This window comes from Takifugu flavidus, chromosome 17, assembly GCF_003711565.1.
Source record: "Takifugu flavidus isolate HTHZ2018 chromosome 17, ASM371156v2, whole genome shotgun sequence".
In the NCBI taxonomy this organism is placed as follows: Eukaryota; Metazoa; Chordata; class Actinopteri; order Tetraodontiformes; family Tetraodontidae; genus Takifugu; species Takifugu flavidus.
Window position 1 is genome coordinate 1,352,501 of NC_079536.1, and position 17,160 is coordinate 1,369,660.

Consider the following 17,160-nt stretch of genomic DNA (forward strand, 5'->3'; position numbering starts at 1 on the left):
ATTTTAAGTCTGTTGTGTATGATGTAGTGTTTGCAGGTGCTTCAGAAATTGACATATAACATTCGGATCTTCCAGTCGACAAATCACATCCACGAGCTGATCACATTTCTTGTGGCGAACATGTAAGGACCACATACATCACTAGTGAAGGCAGGTTTGTGTCCTATAACTAATAACAGTACTTTTGCACCATAGCCAGTCAGACAAAGATGAGATTATCCTGCCGTGTCTTGGCCTGATGGCAAACCTGTGCCGTGACAACCATTCGGTGCAGAGCCACATCAAGTCTCTCGTGAGTGAACCTGTTAGCTGGCTGTTTTTATTCCAAATAATCAACTACAGTGATCCCTCGCTATATCGCGTTTCATCTTTCACGGCTTCGCTGCTTCACGGCTTTTTTTTGCGAGTCGTCCGTTGCAGTTCTCAAATATAATCGCTCAGAAAAAGAAAGAGCGCCAACAACTACCCATAACGATGTTCTTCTCTGGGAGAAAGACTCCTGCGCCTTCAGTAGAAACAGACGCTCCAGCGGAGCGGAGTCAGGACGAAGAGGCTCAGCTGGGACTGAAATACGCGAGTGACAACGTTTCCAACCTTGTATTACTAGATTAAAATTATTGTTTTAAACAGATTTTGGGCTTTAAAACAGGTTTTAATTTTTGGTTTCATTCTATAGTTCAGTATTGCATTGTAAAATAATAAAAAAAATAAAGCTGACTACTTCACGGATTTCACTTTTCGCGTGTTATTTTTGGAACGCAACTCCCGCGATAAACGAGGGATCACTGTATATGAAATGTCAAGATCAGCCTCTGGTATTGAAGCTTCCGTATAGTTGTTTCATTTTGCAAGCTGATGCAGCATAAACATCAAATAACTCACTGTCTACTCTGGTGATGTAGGACAATGTGAAGTCTCTCTACCGCACTTTGATCAACTTCCTGGCCCACAACAGCCTGACTGTGGTGGTCTTTACATTGTCCATACTTGCCAGCCTCACGCTGAATGAGAAGGTTGGGGAGAAGGTAGGTGGGATGCTGTTATCAGAACCAAAAATAACTGTTTCATCAGTGTCTCAACGTGTTTTTTGTGTGTTTTTCCTTTCAGCTGTTTGATGGGAAAAACATCCACCAGACTTTCCAGCTTGTGTTCAACATCATTGTGAATGGTGACGGGACCGTAACAAGAAAATACTCTGTTGACCTCTTGGTTGACCTCTTAAAGAACCCCAAAATAGCAGATTACCTGACCAGGTACACGCACCTTTTTATTCATTTCAGGGGGCCTTTGATGACCATTAGTAGTAAAAATGTAAATGTACCAGAGCAGCACAGCTGCTAATTCTGCTAATTCGAATTCTCATCTGTTGCCCTCCTGGCACCTTCACACTTTTCTCCAGAGACTGACATTATTATTATTATTATTATTTTGCTGTGAAGCTCAAAAGATTCAACTGACTTTCCCCTTTATAGGTATCAGCACTTCACAGCGTGTGTGTCTCAGGTTTTAGGACTTTTGCAATCAAAAGACCCAGACTCGGCAGCAAAGGTAACAAATCCGCTGCTGTAATAATATAAACGGGCACAAACACGTTGGACGGTCGTGTTTCACACCTGTATTTTGGTTTGGTGTGCATCTGCATCTGCAGGTGCTGGAGCTCCTCCTGGCCATGTGTGGAGTCTCTGGGCTGCGTTTGCTGTTGTGTGAGGTGGTTTTCAGGCCCGCAGGACCCAAACTAAAAGTAGCAGCTCACAGGCAGGGGGGCGGCCCTGACGTTGGCCGTAAAGGTGACGCTGGCCTGGCCCTCATTCAGTGGCTGAGCTCACCTGTGGATGGCGCTGAATCCTGCTCACTGCAGGCCCTGCAGTTGTTGACTGAGCTGCTGGAGGTGTGTCACCTTAGCAGGGTTTCAAGATCCGGAGTTCCTCTTTCCATTAGAACAGCTGTCAGTATCCTTTAATGCCTTGTTTTTTCATGTGAACCTTGTAACTTTTGTTTTTGTTGTCTTCAGGAGGCGTTGGGACGAGACACTGTGTCCGACTGCGTGCTGAGCTTCACGGAAATGTTGCTTCCAGTCCTGTTGGGGTTGCTGAGGAGCGTCGATCCTGCACACGGAGACGCTCGCCTAAGAAAACAGTGCCGTCGCATCGCACATGTCAGCGGTCTGCTGCTCGATATCCTTTCAATGAGCTCCAAGTGCTGCTTCTATGTGAGAGAAGGTGTGTTTCAAAGCCTTAACGCTTTCACTTCTGTGTGCTGTGGACGCCACAAGATCTTTGGTATCCCAGCAGGTGAGCGCACAGCTCTGCCTCTCACAGGCTGGATCTCTGCTCTCCTGTTGTCATAGTAACAGTAACGAGCTAAGGTGAGCAAAGACTAAGAGCTAGATTACTGTCTCAACAGCTTTTAAGCCCCTTTTTAATTGATTGTTACTTTTTTTTTAAAAAGTGCTGATTAATTTACCTCATTTGAGCCGTGCGTGTGCAATAACGTGATATATTTATCTACACTAACATCCGCCTGGCTGGTTAAAGCTGCAGTCTGTCTTTCAGTCAGTTGATTGCCGAAGCTTTGCTGAAAACTCTGGCGTTAATGAGCAAACTGAAGCAACATGTGAAGGACATGGAGACCAGCTTCTACAGGATGCTGCAGGTACATGCACACACTTACACACACTCAGACACCTTCTCTGATGCTTTCTGTCTGATCGGACCAGGACCAGAGGATTGTGACTCCCCTCTCGTTGGCCCTGACGTCCCACCACAGAGAGCGCGTGCAGAGGGGGCTGTCCTTGCTCTTCGAAGCCACGCCCCTCCCAGACTTCCCATCACTTCTGTGAGTCCCGTTTTTGGTGGCTACTTCTTTTTTGTGTCAAGGAAGTTTTTCTGTGAAGCTTTTGGGATTCTAGTTTGGGCGAAAGCATCGCTGCCAATAATGCGTACCGACAGAGGGAGGCGGAGCCTGTCAAACGTCTTGCAGTGCAGGACGTCCCACCTGCCACCATACTGGACACCTCCAGCGACTCCAGTAAGAGTGTCCAATGTCTGGTTGACAAGCTACAGACCGGTTTAGAGGTAATGCGGTCTGCTCTGGAGGCTGTTAGTTCTGCCCACATTGGTTCAGCACAGCTATGATGACAGGGTGGTGTTTTGTCTGTAGCTGCAGGAACACCTGAAGGATTCTCGTATCTCTGAGATCATCGACGTTTATGAACAGAAGCTGTCTACATTTACTGTGGGTAATGGGGACGAATCGGACAAATATCATTTAAAGCCTTTAAAAAAGGCATCTGTTAAAGTTTTGGTCCTTTTTCCATCAGGTGAAGGAGGATCGACTGCAGGATTTGTTGGAGGCGAAGGCAAAGGCTCTTTCTCAGGCCGACCGTCTCATCGCTCAGTATCGCCTCCAGCGGGCTCAAGCAGAAGCCGAGGTAACCTCCACAGGCCAGAGCTTCAGCTGCCTCTTCTGCAATAGTCTTGAATTTATGGCCCTCGTGCTTTGTTCTCTCCACGCTGGGGTGCAGGCCTGTAAATTGGGCTCCCTGCTGAAGGAGGCGGAACGCCGCGGCGAGGATCTGCAGGTCGAGCTGGGCAGCCAGGTGCTAGAGGTGGAGCGCTCCAAGGCCGACATGGAGGAGCTTCTTCAGCACAACGCCAGACTGCAGCGGGATTCTGAGGAGCACCAGGCCCTGAAAGGAGCCTATAACAGTCTGCTCAACAGGTCAGAACAGTTTCTGGGTGTCCGAAAAGAAAAATAACACAAATATGATTTGGATTATTCCATCCATCAGGTGGATGGTTGTCTACATTACTCTACTCTGATATTATGTCATCACAGGTTCAACGAGAGCGAGCGTGTGTTGAAGGACCTGCAGGCGGCTCACAGCTCACTCTCCAGGCAGAACGACTCTCTGAGGAAGAACCATGAAAACCTGCAGCTGCAGCATGACAGGTAACAACGGACGCCGTCTTGACACGTGCACGGAGGTCAGAGTGCAGCGGTCTCAGGTTCTGCCTCTGTCTGCCAGGATGGTGTCGGCGTTGGAGGAGAGAGAGGATGAACTCAGGTCCCTCCAATCAGATCTGCAGCAGAAAAACAGTGACATCACAGGTGGGTGTGACATCATCTGCGGTTAAGAGGTCGTTTCCTTCAACAGCAACGTGGGTCTGTAAACATTCGCATGGCTCCTTCAGGTCTTCGAGGTGAACTGCAAGCCGAGGAGGAGAAACTGAGGGAGAAGGAGCGAGAGAGGGGCGACCTGGAGGAGACGGTGGAGGTCCTGAGGAAAGAGCTCAACAAGACGGAGCAGGCCAGGAAGGACGCCAGCATCAAGGTCCGGATTTGAAGCTGATCCGTTGATTGTTTTTGTTCAGCGATGGAATAACTGGTTGATTTTCAGGCTTCGTCTCTGGAGCTGCAGAAGAGTCAGCTGGAGCAGAAGCTGAAGCAGAAAGAGGACGAGCTGAGCAAACACTCCGCCATGATCTCCATGATCCACAGCCTCAGCAGCGGCAAGATGAAGTGTGACGTCAACCTGTCGCTCTGAGGACCGAAGGAAAAATACCACCATAGAGACTTTATGGACCCTTTGTGTTGAAGTTGTTTTTATCTTTAAGTCACTCTCGATAAATTGTGTCTATCTTGAATTTTTATGTGTCTTTATATGTCCTCTTTTGTCATTGAGTAAATAAACACACAATTTCTTATTACATATATATATTTATGAGCTTGTACTTTTTAATACCTCAAATTAAAAATAAACCTTAAATGTCTGGTGAACCCACATTTAGCCAGGCCTTATTTAACCACCGATACGCCACATTAGAGATGACTCTGATATGGTCTCTCACCCCTGGAGGAGACGGGGGTCAGGCCCACCTGTCACGTGATGCCCGCTCCTCTATTTTTTGCCAGTGTGTTTCTGCAGCTGTCTGCTGTCGCTCTCCAGTCTGAGAAAGGTCGACCAGTATCAGTCATGGAGTTCCCAGCACTTCTGCCTGTTGTGTTTCTGCTGGTTTTGCTCTCAGCTGGTGAGTGTTTTGGTTTTTTCGCCTAAAAATTAACATTTTAGTGTGAATCACTTGCAAAATGTACTTACATTCAATTTTAGTTACTGAGGCAACATTCGAAGGCAGGATGGCTGCTGGTCAAATCCCAGGCTGATTAAACCGTAGAAGCACTTACTGTCACATTTCTGCATTATTTTGGACGTTCTCTCTTGACTTTTAACACCTAATTTAGAATTTAAGATTTATTACAGACCTTTGAGGATAAACTTTGTCTTTTGTTGCATTTATCTTTAATCCATATGAAATCATTCTGGTCTTGATCAATTTTCGATTAAAAAAACAGTTTATTTCATCATTTAACAAAAACAAAACTGCAATATCCCCTTTTTTGTTTGAAATGTTTCCTCTGTACTCATCAATTCTTTCATTATTTTTGATGGATCTTGCTGATGAAGTTTTAGAATATGCAAAACTTCCTGCTCAAATGACCTATAAACAATTATGACTTGTGGAAAATGAGAAAAAATGGAACAAATCACCCCATAAGCTGATGATGAGAAGAAATATCAGGCGTAAGAGTAAATTCCCCCTATAAATAGTTATATTCCTCCATGTGTAGGCTGCTACTACAATTCAATTTCCCTACGGGGATGAATAAAGTAAATCTTGAATCTTGAAATATGCGTGCGTGTGTGTGGGGGGGTGTCGGGATGATAACCTGGTTTTGATCACAGGAAGTTGGCACAGGTGAGAATAAAAACAAATGCAGCTGTGTTGTTAACTGGAAGCATCCTGAAAATGACGGTCGTGTTTATGAGGCGGCGGCTGATACAGCAGCTGCCTGAAATCTGAGCCAGAGATGGAATTCAGAAGGAATGCAGTTCTCTATGTACCACAGTATCCAAGGTCTGTGTGTGTGTGTGTGTGTGTGTGTGTGTGTGCCAGGCTGTTGGTGCAGAAATGAGGAGGAGCGTCTCATCCACCACCTGTTCAAAGAACGGGGATACAACAAGGAGCTGCGTCCTGTTGAGAGACATCAGGATGCCGTCGACGTCCAGCTGGCGCTCACACTGTCCAACCTCATTTCTCTGGTGCGTCACTTTCAAAAAGACATTCAAGCCCAAATATTTCACAATCAAGGAGTTAGTATCGTGAATTGTTCAAATATATTAAATTTAAAGGAAAATTCACGAGATGTTCTCTGTATCATACACACTCAATGTTGTAGAAAGGCAGAAGGAGAAAATATCTTTAAATCTGATGTTCTGATGCTTTTTGCAGAAAGAAGTAGACGAGACGCTACTGACAAACGTATGGATTGAGCATGTAAGGAAATGATGAATATGACGGCTTAATATTTCCGGAGTTTGCACAATTTCTAAAACTGCGCGTGTTTCAGACGTGGACTGATTATCGGCTGTCGTGGAACTCGACAGAGTTTGATGGCATCAGCATTCTCCGGCTGCCCTCAAGCATGGTGTGGCTGCCGGAGATCGTGCTGGAAAACAAGTGAGACTCGGCCCTCCTCACCTTTAGAAATATGGCTTCAGCCCCTTTATCAACATCAAACAGTCATAACAATGAACAAGTATCACGTGTCCTGTTATTTATACTTGAATTCGTTATGTTTAATGCATTTCCGTGTGTGTACAACCACCTCCTCAGCAACGATGCCCAATTCAACGTGGCCTACTACTGCAACGTTCTGGTGGATTCAACAGGTTTCTGCTTCTGGTTACCACCCGCCATCTTCAGATCGTCCTGCTCCATCAGCGTCAAATATTTCCCCTTTGACTGGCAGAACTGCACGCTCAAATTCACGTATGCACGGGCAGGATTTTCCATTGCTGTTTGAAACGCAGACAAACTGTGACATGATGTTTTAAACTGAGCTCAGTCAAGATTTTATAGAATCTAAACACATATGAGAGGAGAAAAAGGTGCAAAAATAAAATGTACGTTGAAGCTAAACTCTCCCAGTAGGAAAAAAAGGCTTTTTTAAAATTCTGAACTGCATTTCCCATGTTGCCTTGCAGCTCGCTAACGTACAATGCCAAAGAGATCAGGTTGCTCCTGAAGGAAGACATAGTCAATGAAACCAAGTGTACGGTTGAATGGATCGTTATTGATCCTGCAAGCTTCACAGGTAACCAAGTAAAGATTAATTTCCATTTATTTTTATTTTTTACTGCATACAGTCCTGGAGCTTGTGGGTGACTTTCAGTGTACTGGATGCTGTTGATACATGCAGAGAAGTTGTTTTCACCAGAGCCTGAGCCTTCAGACTGGCTGCAGCTCCAACCAGACTGACAGTCATAACTTCATCACTTGTGTCTGAACTCTGGCTTTGACCAACAGAGAATGGTGAGTGGGAGATCATCCACCGACCCGCCAAGAGAAACACCTACAAACACATTCCCATGGAGAGCAACAAGCACCAGGACATCACCTTCTACCTGGTCATCAGACGCAAACCTCTCTTCTACGTGGTCAACATCATCATCCCCTGCGTGCTCATCTCCTTCCTGGCCTCGCTGGTCTACTACCTGCCCGCAGACAGTCAGTGCAGAGTCACAGAACGTACTGAAGCCAGCGTCAGGCAGATTAACAGTCTGGGACCTTTTCAGAATCACAACTACATGAACTGAGTTAACCTTCAACAGCACCCAAAGAATCAGACATTATAGCTGAATATCACGTCAGCACGGGACAACACAGCTAATAAAGCAGCAAACATCGGTAGTGGGCGGAGCTGAGGGGGCCGCCATTAATGGAGAAACATTAATTAGCTCCCCAACAGATTTTTGAATATATTTTATAAAGGATAATAAAAATGTGTGTGTGTGTGTGTGTAGGTGGTGAGAAGATGACACTGTCCATCTCGGTGCTGCTCGCTCAGTCTGTCTTCCTACTCTTGATCTCTCAAAGGCTACCAGAAACATCCACGTCCGTTCCTCTTATTGTGAAGTAGGTAAACGCACCATTTACTCCACATCACTTTAACTCTGAATGAGATATATTCTGCTTCTCCAAACTATATATACATTAGGGCTGCAGAACCAGGTGACAACCGGCTGAGATTTAAAAAATGGAAAACATCTGAGTGTGTTTGTGTGTTGAAGATATTTGATGTTCATCATGGTGGTGGTGACGGTGGTGGTGCTGAACTGTGTGGTCGTCCTCAACCTCCACTTCAGGACGCCGAGCACGCACGTCATGTCTGAGTGGACCAAACAGGTAAGACACACACATCCTGTTGTCCCTTTGTTGAACAGATGAACATCAGGATATATGAACCTATGACTTAATAACATATGAAAGAGGATATATGAACATGTGACTTAATAACATATGAAAGAGGATATATGAACATATGACTTAATAACGTATGAAAGAGGATATATGAACCTATGACTTAATAACATATGAAAGAGGATATATGAACATGTGACTTAATAACATATGAAAGAGGATATATGAACATGTGACTTAATAACATATGAAAGAGGATATATGAACATATGACTTAATAACATATGAAAGAGGATATATGAACATGTGACTTAATAACATATGAAAGAGGATATATGAACATGTGACTTAATAACATATGAAAGATATATGAACATGTGACTTAATAACATGAAAGAGGATATATGAACATATGACCTAATAACATATGAAAGAGGATATATGAACATGTGACTTAATAACATATGAACGAGAATATAGAGGATATATGAACATATGACTTAATAACATATGAAAGATATATGAACATGTGACTTAATAACATGAAAGAGGATATATGAACATGTGACTTAATAACATATGAAAGAGGATATATGAACATGTGACTTAACATATGAACGAGAATATAGAGGATATATGAACATATGACTTAATAAGATATGAAAGATATATGAACATGTGACTTAATAACATGAAAGAGGATATATGAACATGTGACTTAATAACATATGAAAGAGGATATATGAACATATGACTTAATAACATATGAAAGAGGATATATAAACATGTGACTTAATAGCATATGAAAGAGGATATATGAACCTATGACTTAATAACATATGAAAGAGGATATATGAACCTATGACTTAATAACATATGAAAGAGGATATATGAACATGTGACTTAATAACATATGAACGAGAATATAGAGGATATATGAACATATGACTTAATAACATATGAAAGATATATGAACATGTGACTTAATAACATGAAAGAGGATATATGAACATGTGACTTAATAACATATGAAAGAGGATATATGAACATGTGACTTAATAACATATGAAAGATATATGAACATGTGACTTAATAACATGAAAGAGGATATATGAACATGTGACTTAAGAACATATGAAAAAGGATATATGAACATGTGACTTAATAGCATATGAAAGAGGATATATGAACATATGACTTAATAACATATGAAAGATATATGAACATGTGACTTAATAACATGAAAGAGGATATATGAACATGTGACTTAAGAACATATGAAAGAGGATATATGAACATGTGACTTAATAGCATATGAAAGAGGATATATGAACATATGACTTAATAACATATGAAAGAGGATATATGAACATATGACTTAATAACGTATGAAAGAGGATATATGAACCTATGACTTAATAACATATGAAAGAGGATATATGAACATATGACTTAATAACATATGAAAGAGGATATATGAACATATGACTTAATAACATATGAAAGAGGATATATAAACATGTGACTTAATAACATATGAAAGAGGATATATGAACATGTGACTTAATAACATATGAAAGAGGATATATGAACATATGACTTAATAACATATGAAAAAGGATATATGAACATATGACTTAATAACGTATGAAAGAGGATATATGAACCTATGACTTAATAACGTATGAAAGAGGATATATGAACATATGACTTAATAACGTATGAAAGAGGATATATGAACATATGACTTAATAATGTATGAAAGAGGATATATGAACCTATGACTTAATAACATATGAAAGATGTTATATGAACATGTGGTTTTCCCACTATAACACACACACATACACACATCAGTATCAGTGTTCCAAATCCTGTTTTCTTTTTCTGCCAGCTCTTCCTCGAGCGATTACCCCGCATCTTGCGCATGTCCCGCCCTGCTGAGGCAGAGCCGTACTGGGATGGAGCGTTACCGCGGCGATCCAGCTCAGTGGGCTACATTGCCTCGGCTGAGGAGTACTACAGTGTGAAGTCCCGCAGTGAGCTGATGTTTGAGAAACAGTCTGGGAGACACGGACTGGTGACCCGAGTCACACACGCTGCCAGTACGTTTCCAGAAACATTTAAACACATGAGATATAGAAGCATCAGTAGCTTCATTTGAGTTCTGAGCTTTGGTGTCTGTGTGTGTAGCTGTGAAACCACAAGAAGAGGGAGGAGCGAGCGATCAGCTGTACGCAGAGATCAAGCCGGCTGTGGATGGAGCCAACTACATCATTAAACACATGCGCAACAAGAACGACTACAATGAGGTCAGATGGTTAAAACAGAGTCCTCAACCCAAATTCTGATTTAAAAAGATCAAAAGTGGCGTAAATGTCTGGTCCTGACAGGAGAAGGATAACTGGAGCGGCATCGCTCGTACAGTAGACCGACTCTGCCTCTTCCTGGTTACCCCGGTGATGACCTTTGGCACCGTAATCATCTTTCTGACGGGAATCTGTAACCAACCTCCTCATCTGCCCTTCAAAGGAGACCCGCATGACTACAGAGAGGAGAACCCACGCCTGCTGTGATGCACACACACAGCCAGGGCTTTTTCCATCCGGTATAATCCGGTGCACCTGATGTATGTGTTAAATCCAGAAATAGCACCCGTAACTGAGGCTGCACCTTTTAATACGGTGCGCCCTTTGGTCGCGAACATACGGTATATAGAACATAGGGCACGTTTGTGCGTGATATCACTCCGCGTCTGCGGAACGACCACAACCTCCTATCTTTAGTATTGCTGCGCCAACTGGTGGTCTTTTGGGTTGAGGATAACGGTGATCTATATGTACCTATATGTAGCTATAGCGTCATTGGGCTCCACTCCAGCCACTCCTGGTAGTTCCTCAAAAACACTGAGTTTTTAGTGGATGCACAATCTGTGGAAGCCAACATAGAAACTTCTGAAGAGCCAAAGTTCTTGCAACAAAAATATAGTCCCCAATTAGGTTGTTTTGTTATCACACGACCCCGTCCCCATTATCTTAAGAGAATATAAAAGAATGAGTGGAGACAGAAGAGAGAATGAGACGTTTTTGGCGCGTGTCGCTCTTGATTTTGTGTTTATTTTTGCAGTAAACTTAAAGGAGGCCTTTACACTTTATGTTTGATTCCATTTAAGCTGATATTCCATTCTTGACATCTTTAAATTTACCGTATTCATGGGAGTTTTATTTGGTCAATTTTCTTCTTCTTATTTACTATTTCCCACATTTATTATTTGTTTTTATTAGATTGCAATAAATCCTATAACACTGAACAGATTGACTAAAGTCTAATGACCTGCGGTTCCCACCGATAGCCGTCATTCTGATGGGTTTTTGCTGGCTGCAGCTGAAATATTCCAATGCTCCATGTCACAGAGACAGTAAATACTAAACCCTAAAGATTCTGAAGGCATGATGTAAAATAGTAATGTATAATACAGACATTTGAAGAGACAATTAAGAGAATGTTTTCATGCTTCTAAGAGTGGCCGAGGAGCCATTTAGAACTTTATAAAGATGCATTGTGTGATACCAGGAACTAATTTAACTTCAAGGCAAAGCTGCTTCTGCTTTGTCGACCATCGACTGATCTCCTGAAAGTCCACCAGCGCTTTTTAAAAACTGAATTTTTCATCTATGGAGGGAGTAGACGGCAGATGTTTCCACAGATGCTCTTCACCAGTGGTGAGTGAGTGATGCAGCAGATGAGCGGGAGTTGACTGGCTTCAACCAGCTACTGTCTCAATGTCTCCAGCCCATAGTGTGGATTCTCTACGAGATCAGACAGCAGCTTCACTCCTGAATCCTGCAGCTGGTTCCAACTCAGGTCCAGTTCTCTGAGATGGGAGGGATTGGACCTCAGCGCTGAGGCCAGAGAGTCACAGCTGATCTCTGATAAGCTGCAGTGGTCTAATCTAAATAAAGAAGGGAAACTTTTATAAGGTTATAAGTGAAACCAGTATTAATCTGAAAGGTTAATCAAAGACATGATCTGTAAATATTTAATTTAGTTACAGGTTAAAAATGATAATAATATGTAATTACCACAATTCCAACCTCTCAGGTTTGCACTGTTCCAAAGGAGAATCTATATTGTTCTGGCCCTCACTCTTCCCAGGTTCTCCCCACCTCTTTCCCTCCCATCTCATCATGGAGATCCATCTCACCTGTGGCTCATCTTTAAAGGCACAACCTGTCTTAGATGACTTCCTGTCTCCCTCACCATCTCCCTCCTCGTTGGCTGGTGTCTACCAGGCACCCTCACGTACTTTTGTCTAATTTTGGTTACCATCTGTTGGCTTTTTCATTGTCCTTAAATCTATTTATCATGAATAAGTGGTCCCCGTGTGGCCCTCCCTCCTGAAGGAACTGGGCACAACACACACACTCAGAAAGTGTGAGGACCCTCGGATGGAATAATGGACATTTTTGAGAATGGTGTTTACCCCAGAGTTTCCAGTCGGCAGTTTGGAAAGTTGAGAAAACCACAGAGCAGCTTCACTCCTGAATCCTGCAGCTGGTTCCCACCCAGGTCCAGTTCTCTGAGATGGGAGGGATTGGACCTCAGCGCCGAGGCCAGAGAGCCACAGCTGATCTCTGATAAACTGCAGTGAATTAATCTAAATAAAGAAGGGAAACTTTTATAAGGTTATAAGTGAAACCAGTATTAATCTGAAAGGTTAATCAAAGACATGATCTGTAAATATTTAATTTAGTTACAGGTTAAAAAATGATAGTAATATGTAATTACCACAATTCCAACCTCTCAGGTTTGCACTGTTCCAAAGGAGAATATATATTGTTCTGGCCCTCACTCTTCCCAGGTTCTCCCCACCTCTTTCCCTCCCATCTCATCATGGAGATCCATCTCCCCTGTGGCTCATCTTTAAAGGCACAACCTGTCTTAGATGACTTCCTGTCCCCCTCACCATCTCCCTCCTCGTTGGCTGGTGTCTACCAGGCACCCTCACCTAGTTTTGTCTAATTTTGGTTACCATCTGTCGGCTTTTTCATTGTCCTTAAATCAGTTTATCATGAATAAGTGGTCCCCGTGTGGCCCTCCCTCCTGAAGGAACTGGGCACAACACACACACTCAGAAAGTGTGAGGACCCTCGGATGGAATAATGGACATTTTTGAGAATGGTGTTTACCTCAGAGTTTTCAGTCGGCAGTTTGGAAAGTGGAGAAAACCACAGAGCAGCTTCACTCCTGAATCCTGCAGCTGGTTCTGATCCAGGTCCAGTTCTCTGAGATGGGAGGGATTGGACCTCAGCACCGAGGCCAGAGAGCCACAGCTGATCTCTGATAAGCTGCAGCTGCTCAATCTAAATAAAGAAGGGAAACTTTTATAAGGTTATAAGTGAAACCAGTATTAATCTGAAACGTTAATCAAAGGCATGATCTGTAAATATTTAATTTAGTTACGGGTTAAAAAATGATAGTAATATGTAATTACCACAATTCCAACCTCTCAGGTTTGCACTGTTCCAAAGGAGAATATATATTGTTCTGGCCCTCACTCTTCCCAGGTTCTCCCACCTCTTTCCCTCCCATCTCATCATGGAGATCCATCTCACCTGTGGCTCATCTTTAAAGGCACAACGGCTGTTTCCGACTCCACACCCTCGTTCCCTGTTCACTACTCACTACATGGGGGACATGGATTGAGTGAACTACGTAGCGCACTCAATTTAAAGTTAGTATTCGGACAACGGCGTCATTTACGGCGCACGTAAAGTGACGTCATGGTGTCACATAATAATTACGAACTGGTCGCCGGGAAAAGTGGCCGGGTCCATTTAATTATTTTAACCCATCAGAAATACATTCAGCGGTCATTTTATGAAAATGCAATATTTTACCCTATAATTAACTTTATATAGTAAAATGAAATATTAATGTCAATAATAATACAATAATAATTACTTATTACCTAAAATAATTAGTGTCCCTTGACATTTTCAAGCCAAGACGTGATGGAACATTCTCAAGTCATATTCTGCTGTAGTGAAAACATTTAATAAAGCAATTTTTCATCAAAAAATGGATCAAAGCTACTTTTCATCTTTGTAAATATTCTTTTACTGAGATTCTGTCGCCTGGTGAGGAACAGACGATTCCGAAGAACAATTTTAAGTGAGGGGGGGGGGGATCAGTGAAGAATGATTGATTTGTTTTTACACATTTATGTTGTAATATTTTAAGATGATCATATTGGTCCCCTACTGAAAAAAAATCTTATTTCCAAAAATGTCATATATCAAACCGCACAGTAGGAATTACGTTAAAAAATGTATCCCATCAGCCTTTACGGGTGGGGGCTAGGGTGGATACATTTTCCGAGTTAGGGTGCTTGCTTGTACTTTTTGCAGTGCATTGTGGGATACATTGAGTGCACTACATAGGGTACAGCGATGCTCACTAACAATTCGGACTCTATTTCAAAATGGCGTCCACACTATTGAGTGCACTATGTAGGGTATAGGGGGTGGTTTCAGAAACAGCCAACCTGTCTTAGATGACTTCCTGTCTCCCTCACCATCTCCCTCCTCGTTGGCTGGTGTCTACCAGGCACCCTCACCTAGTTTTGTCTAATTTTGGTTCCCATCTGTCGGCTTTTTCATTGTCCTTAAATCAATTTATCATGAATAAGTGGTCCCCGTGTGGCCCTCCCCCCTGAAGGAACTGGGCACAACACACACACTCAGAAAGTGTGAGGACCCTCGGATGGAATAATGGACATTTTTGAGAATGGTGTTTACCTCAGAGTTTCCAGTCGGCAGTTTGGAAAGTGGAGAAAACCACAGAGCAGCTTCACTCCTGAATCCTTCAGCTGGTTCCGACTCAGGTCCAGTTCTCTGAGATGGGAGGGATTGGACCTCAGCGCCGAGGCCAGAGAGTCACAGCTGATCTCTGATAACCTGCAGCGCCATAATCTAAATAAAGAAGGGAAACTTTTATAAGGTTATAAGTGAAACCAGTATTAATCTGAAACGTAATCAAGCAATTTTTCATCAAAAAATGGATCAAAGCTACTTTTCATCTTTGTAAATATTCTTTTACTGAGATTCTGTTGCCTGGTGAGGAACAGACGATTCCGAAGAACAATTTTAAGTGAGGGGGGGGGATCAGTGAAGAATGATTGATTTGTTTTTACACATTTATGTTGTAATATTTTAAGATGATCATATTGGACCCCTACTGAAAAAAAATTCTTATTTCCAAAAATTTCATATATCAAACCGCACAGTAGGAATTACGTTAAAAAATGTATCCCATCAGCCTTCACGGCTGGGGGCTAGGGTGGATACATTTTCCGAGTTAGGGTGTTCGCTTGTACACTACAGTACTGTTCGCAGTGCATTGTGGGATACATTGAGTGCACTACATAGGGTACAGCGATGCTCACGAACAATTCGGACTCTATTTCAAAATGGCGTCCACACTATTGAGTGCACTATAGGGCAGGGGTGTCAAACTCAAATTCACAGTGGGCCAAAATTAAGCAGTGAAGTAAAGTCACGGGCCAAACTCAATATTTATTGAAAAATTAACTGCAACTGATATGTAATGTTTAACCTTTTCATATGGAAACAAACTTTAGTTTTGCTTAAACACAGAATCTGGAACAACCAACGCTTGATATTACAAACATGAGAAATTAAATTTGAAATAAAAGACACATCAGTGGTATTCATTTCTTATTTAAATAAATAAATAAATAAAGTATGTCTCTCCCCATATCCTTTCAAGTTCCTTTTTAAAGTAAATCTTTTTCAAAGCCAACAACAAAAGAACCAAAAATAATGTCATTCAATAACAATCCAACATTCCAACTATTATCAGACCATGCCGTGCAGTAGAAAAAGTGCATAAGAAACAGATATATTCAAGCTCAGTTTGCTACACTCTGGTTTACTCTGCACATCGGTCTAAGCCAGATACCTGGCATCTTCTCTTAGATGCAAGTTCATCAATGTCTGGGGTCAGGCTCTGAGCTGAGGAAAGCCTCAGGACGGAGTGAAGGTGTTCATCAGTGAGTCGACTTCTGTCAGGTGTTTTGTTCACCTTCATCATAGAGAACAGTTGTTCACATAGATATGTGCTGCCGAACATTGAGAGCATCTGAGCAGCTTGGGTGCGTAATTGAGGCATTGTGTCTGGGAGGAAACATGGAAACCGCGCAGCACCAACAGTCATGTTTTGATTTGAGCATCTCATTACATTGGAGTTCAATTAGCTCCATTTGGAGGCTGGTTGGTGCGCTTTCCACGTCCATCGCAAACGGGTTACTGAGCAGTTCAAATCTCCCTTTCTGAGCCTCAAAGTCGGCAAATCGCCGGGAAAACTCGGCGCTGAGCGCGTTGATTCTTTCAGCAAACTGTGCGCTCGGCAGCACGGCAGGAGAGATTTGCTCTGCCATGGTTTGGCAGCACGGAAAATGACCCAAGTTTCCTAGCAGCATCTGAGTCTTCCACAGACACAACTTAGTTTTAAAGGCCCTCACTGCTGCGTACATGTCTGTGATGATGTGGCCCCGTCCCTGAAGCTGCAGGTTAAGCACATCGAGTGCTCACAATGTCAGACAGAAATGCAAGCTCACACAGGAACGTTTTATCTCTCAGCTCTGTTGTGTCCTTCCCTTTGTTTTCCATAAACTGACAGATTTCCTCACGTAGCTCAAAACATCTGTTCAGTACTTTTCCTCTGCTTGGCCGTCTCACCTCTGTGTGATAGGGCACATCTCTGTATTCCCAATCCAACTCCTCCAGAAAAGACTTGAACTGCCGGTGATTCAAACCTTTGGCTCTTATGAAGGTGACGACTCGTTTTATAGAGCTCATAACATGTTCCATTTGCA

The 17,160-nt window shown here is 42.6% G+C and overlaps 3 protein-coding genes across 8 annotated transcripts in view; 2 read left to right on the forward strand and 1 right to left on the reverse strand.

Moving 5' to 3' along the window:
* Positions 1–4,783, forward strand: part of cip2a (cellular inhibitor of PP2A) — a 6,068-nt gene extending 1,285 nt beyond the window's left edge. The window contains exons 5-22 of the mRNA XM_057013715.1: positions 28–122; positions 196–292; positions 903–1,025; positions 1,108–1,253; positions 1,473–1,548; positions 1,649–1,888; positions 2,012–2,174; positions 2,248–2,365; positions 2,553–2,652; positions 2,717–2,835; positions 2,909–3,074; positions 3,160–3,234; positions 3,320–3,430; positions 3,524–3,720; positions 3,838–3,951; positions 4,028–4,110; positions 4,194–4,333; positions 4,400–4,783. Of these exons, the coding sequence (XP_056869695.1) occupies positions 28–122; positions 196–292; positions 903–1,025; positions 1,108–1,253; positions 1,473–1,548; positions 1,649–1,888; positions 2,012–2,174; positions 2,248–2,365; positions 2,553–2,652; positions 2,717–2,835; positions 2,909–3,074; positions 3,160–3,234; positions 3,320–3,430; positions 3,524–3,720; positions 3,838–3,951; positions 4,028–4,110; positions 4,194–4,333; positions 4,400–4,546 (2,310 nt within the window). The 3' untranslated portion in view covers positions 4,547–4,783. The remainder of the gene's footprint in view (positions 1–27; positions 123–195; positions 293–902; positions 1,026–1,107; positions 1,254–1,472; positions 1,549–1,648; positions 1,889–2,011; positions 2,175–2,247; positions 2,366–2,552; positions 2,653–2,716; positions 2,836–2,908; positions 3,075–3,159; positions 3,235–3,319; positions 3,431–3,523; positions 3,721–3,837; positions 3,952–4,027; positions 4,111–4,193; positions 4,334–4,399) is intronic.
* A 105-nt stretch (positions 4,784–4,888) lies between these two features.
* chrnd (cholinergic receptor, nicotinic, delta (muscle)) lies at positions 4,889–11,169 on the forward strand. Its single transcript, XM_057013716.1, has 12 exons — positions 4,889–5,030; positions 5,955–6,100; positions 6,291–6,335; positions 6,409–6,518; positions 6,675–6,830; positions 7,046–7,155; positions 7,368–7,568; positions 7,865–7,976; positions 8,132–8,246; positions 10,156–10,366; positions 10,455–10,573; positions 10,655–11,169. Exons 1-12 carry the CDS (start codon positions 4,889–4,891, stop codon positions 10,835–10,837), a joined length of 1,650 nt encoding a protein of 549 aa, XP_056869696.1. The 3' UTR covers positions 10,838–11,169.
* Positions 11,170–11,344: 175 nt separating this feature from the next.
* The window catches only part of LOC130514229 (NACHT, LRR and PYD domains-containing protein 14-like), a 115,752-nt gene continuing 109,936 nt past the window's right edge, over positions 11,345–17,160 (reverse strand). For all 6 annotated transcript variants that reach the window (XM_057013706.1, XM_057013710.1, XM_057013713.1 and 3 more), the window contains 4 exons: positions 15,062–15,235; positions 13,451–13,624; positions 12,745–12,918; positions 11,345–12,213 (listed from right to left, as the gene is read on the reverse strand). In XM_057013706.1, coding sequence (XP_056869686.1) covers positions 12,033–12,213; positions 12,745–12,918; positions 13,451–13,624; positions 15,062–15,235 — 703 coding nt within the window. In that variant the 3' untranslated portion in view covers positions 11,345–12,032. The remainder of the gene's footprint in view (positions 12,214–12,744; positions 12,919–13,450; positions 13,625–15,061; positions 15,236–17,160) is intronic.

Coding starts and splice junctions, on each gene's coding strand:
- chrnd (XM_057013716.1), top strand. CDS start 4,889: ATGCCCGCTCCTCTATTTTTTGCCAGTGTGTTTCTGCAGCTGTCTGCT. Junction 7,156..7,367: donor TGATCCTGCAAGCTTCACAG/GTAACCAAGTAA, acceptor TTTGACCAACAG/AGAATGGTGAGTGGGAGATC. Junction 10,574..10,654: donor ACAAGAACGACTACAATGAG/GTCAGATGGTTA, acceptor TGGTCCTGACAG/GAGAAGGATAACTGGAGCGG.